Genomic DNA, 12,761 nt, shown 5'->3' on the forward strand with positions numbered 1-12,761 from the left:
TTTTTTTTTTTAGCAGCCAACAGTCCAAAAGTCTTTACAAGGACATAAAGAGAAAATGTGACATTTAAGTAACCAGAAAATGCTCAGTATTTTAAGTTGAGTAAATATCTGAATATTGAATGGAATTAGAGAATACATTATATTTATCAACTACATTGTGCTTGTACTGTTGATATGGAGACGTAAGAAACTCATTAGGAGAGGAATGGATAGATTTCTGATTTCTGTGGGCTAATGTGTCTCGCAGGCCGAACAAAGATGATGGGAAGAAAAATGAAGAGAGGACAGGAGTTAAGAAGAAAGGTAAGCACTGTCGTTTATATATTAAAATTAAATAGTTGATTTCAAGGCACCAAGTAACCTGAAGAAAGAAAAGAACAAAAGTTTTCTTTATTATTATTTATTTTACATATTTCTCATTTTTTGTGGCCTCTCCCAGAGACATGTGACTTTATTGTGTAGCACAGCATCATGATCCAATAATCAATCAAAAAATCAGACCTGTGGTTTTAAACAATACATCAATTAATCCATCACACGGTTTTTATGCCTCCAGTCGTTACTTTGGCCATAACTCAAGAATTCATATGCTAATTATGACTCATTTAACACAAACGTCTAATGCAGGGGTCTCAAACTCAACTTACCTAGGGGCCGCTGGAGGTAGAGTCTGGGTGAGGCTGGGCCGCATCAAGTATTCCAAAAAAAAAAGTACAACTGATCCAATCTTCTCAATCTTAACAAGTCAGAACATGCAGAACATGAACATTTCTTCAGAACATAGGTTTCATTTACTTCCTCCTACTCCTTGCTGCCAGAGACTTGGCAGCGCTTCCTCTCACACAGCTGAGCCACATTCGGCTTAAGGGGGAAAGCAACTGAGACCCTCAGTATGGCTTAATGACAACTGTGAGGTGGTAATTCTACTTTTTTCCGTTTTCATTTAGTCCTTCAGTTTACATTATAAACACTGCATCAAACAGTCAGTTCTGTTCATATTTCTGTTTTCAGAGTCTTGAATTCAGAACTCATTAACCCTCAGTGACTTGATTTGACATTTCCAATAGATGGAAATATGTTTCTGTGTTACATTCAAACATCATTGAAGTTCTGTTTTTAAAAAGAAAATTAGTAATTTAACTAAAAACATTTCCTTTTTGTTTTTCATTTTTCCTCAGAAATATCAACTGACTTGAAACTCCACAGACTGCACAGTGAAATCAAGATTTCACTGAAAATTGACAACCCTGTAAGTTCACCGTCGGATCATAAATACAGGATATCTCATACATCTTTTACGGCTCATACCTTTTTAAATTTACCCTGACATACACTGAACTGACAAAGACAAAAAGCTCAGACTCTGTTCTTTCAAATTGTTGTTCATTTTTAGTAGTTCAGTTTCCTCTTCCTCTTCTACCCTTGTGTTGTGCGTCTTTTATGAGTTAAAGCGCTGTGACGATATTGTGACTGAATGACCCCCAGACTCCCATCCTCTGTTTTTGGCCTAAATTGCTGCACTTGGTAACACAGGTCCACTCCCTGAGTTACGCTGATTTTTCCCTCAGTGGGGGGTGCAGGTCTGTGCATGATCTACACAGTACAAAATAGGTCAACAGGATAACATCTTGAGACAATTGGAACTGCTCAAATTACTGAAATTCTTGGGGGGATGTGACAGTGGAGTTTTAGGTAAACAAGTCATCAGACTAGCTTTACTCCAGTCTGAGGAAGTTGTTTTGCAGCTTAACATTGCTGCTGACCAGATGAACTGAGACTTCTGTTGTCTTCAGTTTGTGCAGTCCTATATATGTAGAGAGCAATTTTTGATACCCCTTGGTTAAGCTTGATAATGCCGCCGCCCCCCCCCCAGGATGTGAAGAAGTGCTTGGAGGCTTTAGATGAGATCGGATCCCTCCAGGTCACAACCCAGCACCTGCAGAAACACAGTGAACTCATTGCCACACTCAAAAAGGTACAGTGAATGATCCAAGGTCCATAGAAAGACAACAAACTGAGCAATCAATCTACAGGAGGGTGTGCTTCTAAGTCCTTTTATTGAGTGGCGATGCATGTTTTTATTCACGTTCCAGATTCGCAGATTCAAGGCCAGTCAGGACATCATGGATAAGGCCACCATGCTGTATAACAAGTTTAAGAGCATGTTTCTGGTCGGAGAAGGCGACAGCGTGCTCAGCCAGGTGCTCAACAAGTCTTTAGTCGAACAACGGCAGCATGAAGAGGCCAAGAAAGGAGCGCTGAAGAGAGTCGAACAAGCCAAGGAAAACAACTCGGGTACTAATCATTATAGAGTCTCTTGTTGACAATGCATGCTGCCTCTTTCAGTTGGCTGGAACACCTACAGGCAGGCAAGTATTCTGGGTGTACAAATATGTTCAGAAATCTGTGTGCAAACATCTCACACGGCTGCAGTTTTCACGTTGCCTACAGGGCTACAGGCCTTTGTTCACCTGACTCTAGAGGTTGAATTACAGTAAGAAATATGTAATTACATTTAACTACATTTACCTTAGCTAGTGAAACAGGATGATAGTGATTCTGTCTAAACTTTTGGTCGGCTAATGCTCTGTTTCACTGGAGCTGCTTGTTTCAACGTAACATTCTGGTCACATCATGGGGTCTGAGTAGTCCTGGGGATGTTCATCTCTCATGCTGTAGATGAACAAGTGATCACTGTAGAGAATGTCTCCAGTGGTTTTACTGATGCTGAGTTTCCATAGAGTCGAGATAACGCCACCATGCTTACCACGATCAACCATGACCATAGCCGGTGATGTAAGCGTGGTGTGAGTGGGTTTCCATATGACGGGTGCAGTAACAGGTTTCCCTTCATTGGTGCTAGAGTATTGAGGACCTTTTTGACTTCATCCAAACTGCAGCTCTTGTCTGTCGCCTGCAGCTCTTCATCCATCCAGCTCACTTTTTTTTCTTTCTTTTTTTTCTTTCTTTTTTTTTTACCGTTACTCCCTTTTATTTTATCAATGAGGACTCTTTCTTTGGTGTTACAAAATCTTCTGAAACAGCTGAAGTATTTTAGTAGTTTTATTGCTTGCTTTTTACCCAGTAACTGATATTTTCAGTTTGTTTAAAGCCGATATAATTGCTCTAAAAATGTGTAAAATGACGACGTGAAAACAACATGACAATGTAAAAGAGGTCGTTTGTTGTGTTGAACCCACAGAGAATTATATCCTCGATTTGCAGCCCCTGAAGCGCCCCACAATTAATGTTTGGGTTCACTCTCGTGGCTCTCGTAGCTGTTTTCATCAAAAAAGCAGACGGACACAGTTAGGAACTAGCTGGTGAACATATTGAAGTATTTAGAAGCTGAAGAGCCAGATGTCTTTTCTTAAGGGTTGGTAGAAACCAAAGACAGAGCTATAAGAGATTGAATATTGCTCTTAAATTCATCACTTGGACACAAACGCTCCAAATGAGTGACAATGATCCTCCTGGATTATGCATCTGCAATAATTCTAGCACATTTCAAATATTAGCAATTGATGCTGATGATCAATACTCATGATTGCTGCTGCTGTTGTTGTTGCACACAACTTACAAATGTTCTAAATGTGCACAGGAAGTGTAAAAGTAAGCTGTCATACATGTGAGCTATTTGGAAGCTGGCGAGGTCAGGTGATAAAAGTCGCAGAACGGGGCTTGTCTGTCGGCTATTGGTAAAGCGGTTGTGACCAGCTGAGTCGGATATGACAACCAGCCGGAGAACAGAGGCATTTATGTGCTTCTAGTCCACTACTTCTTCCCTTTAGGACGTCATCTGTGGTTGACATTTGTATTAGAGACACTTGCAGTAATCAGAGCTCTGCAGCCATATCCTCACTTCAGTGACTCATTCAACTGATGTGCGTACTGTACTCGCACCAATACGATGGTCCCTGTGAAAGGTCTCTTTCTAGAGCAAGGCATGCCGAATGGGTGGAAAATCGTATTTATCTCAGTAAGGTCTGCAGCTCGGCATGTGTCGTCACATGCTCCTGTGAGTTCCTGTCTCTGCGGTGGTTTTAGTTTGTGTAGTCATGTTCTGTCTGACTGAGTCCGTCTGTCCCTCTGTGCACTGCCCAAAAGACAAGCTGACGAATGGCGATATCAGCCCAGAGGAGAAGAATCAGGAGACGGAGCGGGAGAAGCTGCTAGAAGACGTCCCCGCAGGAGAGAATCACAGGTAGTTTACCTAAAACACACAGAAAACACAGTGTGTGATTGTGATTCTAAAATTTGGTCTGGGGTTCCTCTCACATACATTATATAAGAGTTACACTAATAAAATTGTACATTTTAACTGGATAAGAGACTTTATCGTAAATTTTTTTTTTTTTTTCTTTCTGTCTACAAATGAGCAGAAATCATGACGTCAACTCCAGGTTAGCTTCTATTCCACACGTTTCTATAGCTCAGTGCAGTGTCTCATTGAGGCTTTCTTGTAGATAAAGATGAAACGTGTTCCGAGGGTGTGCTCTCCATCCCGTATCCTGAGATACATCGGCATCCGCTGCTCTTACGATTAGTAATTAAACGTTTGTGATTTTAAATTAAATTGCAGTCCTCATGCAGACACATGGCCTGAACCACACGGCTTACTGTCGAGAAAGGTTCTGTTCCAAGGCTCAAATGTTTGTTGTTTGATTTATTATAAACGTCTGACTTTTTGTGGAACAGAAATTCTGGTTTCACTTTCACACTCACAGCCCTAAGCCCTTTTTGTTCCAACTGAATGCATAAATCATCAAAGATATGTCACAAATGGCTCTGTAGTTTCCTGAAACAGCTTGGGAACTAGTTTTTACCAAACGTTACACATACATACTTGTAAATGGTCAATTTGTTGGGGGCTATTTTACTTAATTCACCATGTCCACCATAATGAAGAAACATTTCGCTCAGTGTGGCTTACATATATATATGTGTGTGTTTGAATAGTTTTTGAACTGTGGATGCATAGGTGAACAAGATCAGATTAGGGCTACACAGGCAAAACAATATAATAACTAGGTTTTGCATGGTTACTTAAAATAAGGAACATATATAAAATATCACCACCTACCCTTAATTGTGTTTATTGACATCTATTTAACTTATTTTCTTTGACTGTAGTGCCCCAAAAGCTCAGGAAGAGTCCACTTGAGTGTCCTACCTGCCTGAAGGAAAGAGAGGACATGTGCTGCTGTACTCCTTTGTTCAAACTGGGATCTCTGGTCCTGTTCCTTTTGATGACTGATCACTGTCACTGGTTTCCAGTTCACTGACTGTTTTCGACAGTTTTGCTGCTCAAAGGCTTCAGTACATCAAACCCCTCCAACCCCAAGATACTGACTGACTGACTGACTGACTGACTGACTGCATAGTTTATTTTTGTACTTTGTGTAATCTTTACCTTTCAGACAACTCTTCTCACATACATTGTCACATCTGTTGAATTTCATGAACAGCGTAAAGAGTAAGAACTTGTAGATCTGCAACACTGTGAACTTAGATCTTAATGAGCATGCTAACAGAGAGCAGGTTAGTACCATTTGGTCCTTTTTTTTTTTTTTTAAATGGAGTAGATGGTTTTTATTTTACTCTAATGTTTCCTGTGCATTTAAACTTTGCCTTTTCACATTTCCATAATCAGCAGTTTGATCTTAGCTTCTCTTACAGATGATTTCAAGTACGGAGACATAGCTGTAGTTAGAAAACACCATTGCCATAGATACCTATTCACATCAGATGCACACACCGAAAATTCTGCAGTTTTGCCAAAGTTTCTTTTGCCAAGAAAATGCTTTATTCTCAACCATGTGCAAGTGTCTGTTTTTAAAGTTGTTTTTCTTTTTAACATAGGTGTAAATAAGAGTATTTTTGTGCCTGTCTGATGACCTGTTTCAGCATTCAATAATAAAGCAGTACATATAGTTCACCTTTTGTCTTTCATCATTTGTTCACAATGATAGAAATCCTGCGTTGGTCTCAAATATTGCTGTTGTCGTTGTGTAGAGCACCTCGAAGATCAGTCGGGTTTGTGTTGCTGAAAACAGGAGTCCTCATTGGCTCTGTAGTTATCAGCCTGTTTAACCATAGTGGTCACGCTACAATTACTATACTGTAGTTCTTTTTGTTGCATCCATAAAAATAAATTTGATGTACAGGAATGTGGCTTATTTCTGTAGGCCTCTGGGTACACGGAGGGATCTAAGAACTTGACCCATTGGCTGCTTTTGTTTGACCGACTGGGCAACATTTTTTGCAATTTCTTCAAATAGGTAGACTTATTTCGCCGTAGGAACTTCAGTAGCCTTAATGGCCCTGTAAACCTATTTTCAACTTCAATAAGCTTCTTACTTTGAGTGACAAGGACCCAGGAGCATAAAACATTTCTCCTGAAGTTAAAACATTTTTGAGATATGAAACTACGTTTTGGTAAGTTTTAGGATGAAATGACAGAGAGACTCACAGCCTGGTGATTATTACTCGAATGCAACTATGAAAAGCACTGAAGCTGCACTCTCATGCATTTTAACAAAGTAAATAATGTAAGTAACCTTTTACATTTACAAATGAACAGCTCACAGTGAAACAGCTGGTGCTGCGTTGTCCTGATACAGCTCATAAATAAACCAATCACAGAATCAAAAGGTGAGTTTTTCTATCAAGGTATGGTTAGAAGTGGTTAAATAATTCCAGCTACACAGAGGTTAAAGCACTATGTTATCCAGTTTACGATCCACACTTTATACCAGCATTGCATGATCAACAGATATGGGCGATGGACCCAATGTGGTATAACTGCCCTCTGTGGAACCGTATCAGACTGGCAGCTTAATAACTTTCAGCATTTCTGCCTTTCAACTGACTAGACAGGATTTTTATGTCCTTCAAGGTCTGCCATTTTCTTTCTAAAGAACATTAGAGGTCCATAAAACCCCTCTGAAATGATTCACTTGTTTTTAAATGCTTATCACGGCTAAAGTAACAAATGGATTATAGACAAATTATAACAACGGTATCACCTCAATGTGCAAAAACTTAACTAATCATGTAAGGCAGCATTGGGAAAAAGAAATGAGAATGGAAATACCCGAGGAAGTAACTTGCCTGGAAAACTCAAGTGTACCTCTACTAGTTCATTGACGTGGAGGGATTTTATAATTTAATATCAAGGGTAGTGGGCTTTGATATTGACGGGTCCTCTTTCTCTCTGCACCTTTGGGTCACTCCTAAAGGTTTGCTGGTTTCATTTTAGTCCACGGGTGTTTGTCCTACACATCTGTTTGAACATGAATCTTTCAGTACATGTTATTGTTTATTTCAAGCAGAATTTTTTTTAAACCAAAGCATTAATGTGTAAACATAGAAAAACTTTTTAAATAAAGTATACATTTTCCAAAATCTTAAAACATTTCTTTCTGAAATACAAAGATATTTAACTGTATTATACAGCATTAAAGCAGTAATCTGAGCCGTTCACTAAAGAAAAGCTTCAGTTGAAGGCACCGCGGTCCACATAGGGATAGGCCAGAAAATCCCCCAGCTTGCTGCCCTCAGAGTCGTAGTGAAGCATGCGGAAACACTTGTCACAGAACAGACACGGTTCACTCGGAGCAAACTGGTCGTTGGTAGTGAACCACCTGCAAAAACAAGAGATGTAATCCATTTTAAAGTTTTAAAATCTGCCATATTCTTTGTCTAACGCTCATTTTTTTAATTTTTTTTAAAAAACAGACCTGCCAATGAAGACATGGCAAACTGCACACTTCTGGGTGGTGACCCTGTGCTTGTGAGTGAGAAGTGGGTAAAGCTTCTTGTCCAGGCAGTCGTTCCTGTGGGCGAGTCTGCAATGTGTGAGAAGAGAGGAGAAGGGACCAGAGCCGTTTCTTAGAGGTTGCGAGTGATGACGACATAGTCATCTAACATTTGTGACATTAAGAGCTGCATTCATGTGTGGTTACCATGTTCACACCAACAATAAATTGGCTCATAGACATTTACGCATCCATTAGTCTTATGAAACCAAATTAGCTAAAAAGTCTTGTGAGAGCAGTCAAATCCCATCTGACAAGGAGATGCTTTATTTTGAAAGCTCGTAGTGATTCAAAAAAGAGATTCTAAAAAGCGTCATCTTGCAGGCTAATGTCAATGAAGTCCAGTCTTGTGCAGGAGTAATAAAAGAGTATAGTTTATTAAGGTACAGGGTTTGATCCCAGGTTTGATTACTCATTATTCATGATTACTTGCAACGAGCTGAAATGATCATAGATCACTGCATGGATATTTTAATGTTTCAAATTTGTACTTTACTGACAGAACTTAAGGACAAGTACTTAAACTATTAATATATTTGCAGACCGACAGAAAATCAGAGTGTTGATCGCTGTGTTTCCGACACTCAAACTGTGCTTTTGTAACAAACCTGGTAGCTTCATCTACCAGTTGATATTCTGCCAACTGGGCTTGATATGAGGCCAATGTGTGTTGTACACTCTGATCTATAAAGTAGGCTAATGAGCTTTTTGCTGGCAAAAGCTGTTTTTTGTGATAATGTGAATATGCCTTAATGTATTGCTAATGCAGCTTTCTAGTGTTTTTCTCATAGAACAAATGAGCTTCCAATTTATCAAATGAATCAATCTACTCCAACTCTGAGACACGGCACACCAGGTGTCCCGTGCTGAGTGAGTGAACTTCTGTCAGTCAGACAGTCTGTCCGGCTGTTCTGACGACAGAGAACGGAGGAAAGAGTCCGTCTGCACTGAACAGACCCAACGCTTCAGTAGCACTTACGCGTCACTGATGTCCCACTTTTAATGTGGATTCCCAGTAAGTGATGCTTCGTGTTTCTTCCTAGTATGATGGTACGTCACTTATTTAAATTTGGTCTGACTCTCGTTTCTGGTATCTCATCTTTTCTGATTTGTAAATCTCTCTTCAACTCCTGTTCTCCAGCTACTCCGACCTTCATATTTATAAGGCCTTTCAGTAAAAGGCTGAGTGGATTTTGAAAAGCAGCTCGATCACAGAACTGAACACCTGTTGAACGAGAAAAAAAAAACAGAAAAAAGACAGCACTAACCTGACGTCTGTGATGATGACGAGATGCTCGCAGTCTCCCTGATGACAGTAGAGGTAAGGAAAGCCCACTTTTATCTTCAGATCCACAAACCGTGTGTCCTCCATCTTGGCCTGGCTGTGGGGTGGGAAGTTGCGGGCCTTTGCCCATTCAATCACAGTCCTGTGTTACAAACACCAGGAAATATATTACAAAAATGTACTTCTTTTAAACATCTGTTTAAAATACTGAAGTTATAAAGCACATTATACTGTATTTCTGGTAGTTTCATGTTCATCTCTTTAAAATTTCTCTTTAAAAGATTTCTAGACAGGAGACTTTTTAACTGGATATATGACTCTAGGGAATGGATAATTGCAAGAGTGTGATTTAAAGTTAATGAATGAAGAGTAATATGCCCAAGAGCATTTTTTGACTTTTTGTGGTAACATCACCTTTTCGAACAACTTTTTCCAGGCACAAGCTTTTAGGGTATTTTTGGTGTGAGAATGGAAGCAGATCAAGTGCAATGTTCTGCTCCAAATATTTCCAACCACTATCTATGGTCTGTTTATGAGTATGATGTAGAACAGGAATCACAAGGAGTCAATAAATGCATCCGTTCAAACAAAGATCAGACTGTATAAGCTGCCGTGTTAACAGTAGCACCACGGTGACATTCAAACAGATATTTCACTATTTTTATATTACATAAGAACTCCTGAAATAAATGTCTTGACCTGGTGTACATCCAGTGCACAGCCGACCCTACAGTTAAAAACCCTATTTAAGTTTATAAGTATTGCATTATTGCACACTGGCTGTTACCAGACATCTGGTAGGGCATTTTCATGACAGTTCCCTGGTTCGAATCTCACACCATATGGATTAAAAAATATTTAATTAAACAATATTATAATTACAAATATTATTATGATATCCCAAACTGTGGTTATAGCAAGTACTTTGCAAGTTGTCTATCACAAGTTGTCGTTTTTATGCGAATCAATGCGCTACACACAGCTCTACAATGAAATAAGATTTTAGCCATTCGAAATAGTAAAATATTTTCGGTTCATTATGAAACTGTGGTGGGACAAATTGGACCGTGGCAGAGGAATTCAGTTGAGTAGGCGGTTCCCTCAATGTGGCCCAGAACACCTTAAAATGTGATCAGAGTGATCGAATTTAAAATGCCTCCACAATTCGTCTTGGGTGCGTTCACACCTGAACTTAGAGCTGCCCACATGTGATCACATCACACGAGACAGATGTAAGCACCAGGTCTGAACTGACTGATGACAGCTGATTATAGACAAATTAATTAATTAAGTTAATGAGTTAGCTAAGGCGATAAGAGATCAAACTTACATGCTGATGTCTTGACACTCTTGGAATCGCATGTCATTGTAGAAAACTCCTTCGAAGAAGAAGAAAGCTGACTTGTAATGATCCTGAAAACAGAACACAGTAGATACTTTTCTTATGCAAATTAAATGAATTTGTTTTAGTGATACCGAGACCACTACGTGTGGATAGTGTGACGAAATGATTATGTTCAGATCTTGCAGAGTGCTTCAGATGAGGTGTATGTGTGCTGCTTACTTTGCTGATGAAGTCTGGAGCAATGTCCGGCGTGTTGCTGAACTCGCCGCACACTTGCAAGTCGCTGACACAGCAAATAGCATCCCTGAGCTCTGCCAAGCTGTGGGAGCCTGTCATCAGCAGAGTCATGTGGGGTCTGATGTAGTTAAACTGAGGGGAAATGGATGAGAAACAGTCAAGAAACAATGTCGGTAAAGATGGTGAGAGTTTCAGTGGTTTGGGCACCATGAGAGAAAGCTAAACACTTACTTTCTCAAAAATGGCAGGGTAGTAGACGTTGATGGTTAGAATGACTTCTCCTTCCGGGACCAAGTCAGCCACTTCTTCTGGTCTTCTGCCAACAGTTAAACGCTCCTGGAAATCACAGAGAGAACCAAGCCTTACATAACATACGTGAACGTTTATGAGACGGATGCTTGGCACCTCCTCTGTCAAACTTAGACTGTTAAAATCTATTCCACTACTCTAATTTAGGATGTTACTGATCGACAGCTTTTCAGTATTACTCCGGTGGACTCACCAGTTCATCTGCGTAGAGGTCATGTCTATTCTTAGTGACTTTCAGAGAAGCTCTGTAATCTTGTTTCTTTTTCCTTTGTCTGTTCAAAACAAATCGCAGAGCATAGCATGTGAATTTGTTTGCATGGTGTTGGCATATCCAGGACATAATATACTGTAAATTGTAACAGTTGAGAAAGATTCATACACTAGTGTTTTAAGTGTCGGGTCTGGAGGTACAACTTCTGTATCAGGCTGCTCATCCTCAGGATGGCAACGGAGTGAATCGAGACTGAAAAGAGAGAAATAAAAACAAAATCCTTTGAATCTTTTGCAAAGCATGGGAAAAGTGGGACAAGAAAGCGTTTTATTCAAATAGGGTGGAAACTAAGATTATTTTAATTACTGATTAATCTACAAATGGATTCGATTAATCATCATTGTAGCTCTACAAGCAGGAGGTTTTGCATGACACCAACTCTTCATCACAATTCCTGTGCAATAAATGCCAAAACCAAAATTAAGGATGGAGAAGCTATCCATGAAGAGAACCTAAAAAACGACCTCTTTTTATATTCATATCCACTTGTCTGTAACAACTGCCCATAACAACCGTGTTTGTGCTTTTAATTTGCACGTGTTTGGTATGTGCACCAGTGAAGTAGCTTGTAACTCTAAAAACACAGTTTACTATACTTTATTCCTCTGCTTTTGTTCTCAGCATAAACTGGATTGATATTCATCACGTGCTTTAGTCGCCTACTTCACTCGAGCCCAATCACAGTGATGTTGTGTTGATGTCATAGTGCAGAGTGTCAGGAAAAAAATAGACAAAAATGGTCATTATAGTTATTTTGTACCCTGGTGGCAAGCTGAAGTGAAGTCAGATGATAAATGAGTGTGAGACACAAATGACCGTTTAATGGTTGGAGACTGTTACCAAACGTTGGGTCAACATCCGGTCTGACTACCTGCAGATGGATTTCAGTTCGGTCATGGTCTCCGCAGCGACCCCCATCTCTTTAGCAAAGTTAGCATCGAAGGCGTCGTCGTCCTCCTGCTGGTAGGAGAAGTCTTCCGCCTTCAGTCTGCTCAGCCACTCGTTTCTGAACGAGCCGATGTGAAAAGCTGTGGTGTTCACATCAGCGTATTCATAATCTGGGATGTTGGTGCTGCCGTCCGTGGAGGGACCCGACGCCGCCATGCTGTCCCCTGAATGACGTAGCTAGTGCGCAGAGGCTTATGGGTAATGTAGGTTATCGCAGTGGTCATAAGGGTGACTGAGGGAAACGTCAAAATGCACGACGTTCAGAAGTCATGCAGCATCGTGGTCATTATATAATGATTAAAGTGACACAATAAAAAATGGCACAATTTGTCTCCTTTTCCCTTAAAACCCGAAAATGCACTGTATTCTAACCATAAAAGAGACCTCTTAATTTAAGTTACAAATATACTAGTTCTATCATGGGTTCAATACTTACTGGATCCATTTTTTTGTGAGGAATGGAGCAATAGAAAGACAAGTTGTCCCTCACATTCACACATTTCTCACACAAGAGTTATCAAATGTTATGTTGAATAAGAAAAACAT

The 12,761-nt window shown here is 39.8% G+C and overlaps 2 protein-coding genes across 4 annotated transcripts in view; one reads left to right on the forward strand and one right to left on the reverse strand.

Annotated features, from left to right (window-relative positions):
- Positions 1-5,938, forward strand: part of psip1a (PC4 and SFRS1 interacting protein 1a) — an 11,963-nt gene extending 6,025 nt beyond the window's left edge. For all 3 annotated transcript variants that reach the window (XM_023428247.2, XM_023428248.2, XM_087179823.1), the window contains 6 exons: positions 248-303; positions 1,179-1,249; positions 1,874-1,975; positions 2,094-2,295; positions 4,108-4,204; positions 5,134-5,938. In XM_023428247.2, the coding sequence (XP_023284015.1) occupies positions 248-303; positions 1,179-1,249; positions 1,874-1,975; positions 2,094-2,295; positions 4,108-4,204; positions 5,134-5,164 (559 nt within the window). In that variant the 3' untranslated portion in view covers positions 5,165-5,938. The remainder of the gene's footprint in view (positions 1-247; positions 304-1,178; positions 1,250-1,873; positions 1,976-2,093; positions 2,296-4,107; positions 4,205-5,133) is intronic.
- A 1,370-nt stretch (positions 5,939-7,308) lies between these two features.
- Positions 7,309-12,386, reverse strand: snapc3 (small nuclear RNA activating complex, polypeptide 3). The gene is made up of 9 exons (XM_023428201.2): positions 12,139-12,386; positions 11,376-11,459; positions 11,190-11,268; positions 10,919-11,023; positions 10,670-10,819; positions 10,436-10,518; positions 9,089-9,247; positions 7,743-7,850; positions 7,309-7,646 (listed from the first exon to the last, which is right to left on the reverse strand). Exons 1-9 carry the CDS (start codon positions 12,369-12,371, stop codon positions 7,499-7,501), a joined length of 1,149 nt encoding a protein of 382 aa, XP_023283969.1. The 5' UTR covers positions 12,372-12,386; the 3' UTR covers positions 7,309-7,498.
- Between the last annotated feature and the right edge of the window lie 375 nt (positions 12,387-12,761).

The sequence above is a fragment of the Seriola lalandi genome, unplaced genomic scaffold (assembly GCF_002814215.2).
Source record: "Seriola lalandi dorsalis isolate HSWRI2012SDOR001 ecotype SW California unplaced genomic scaffold, Sedor1 jcf7180002054872, whole genome shotgun sequence".
In the NCBI taxonomy this organism is placed as follows: Eukaryota; Metazoa; Chordata; class Actinopteri; order Carangiformes; family Carangidae; genus Seriola; species Seriola lalandi.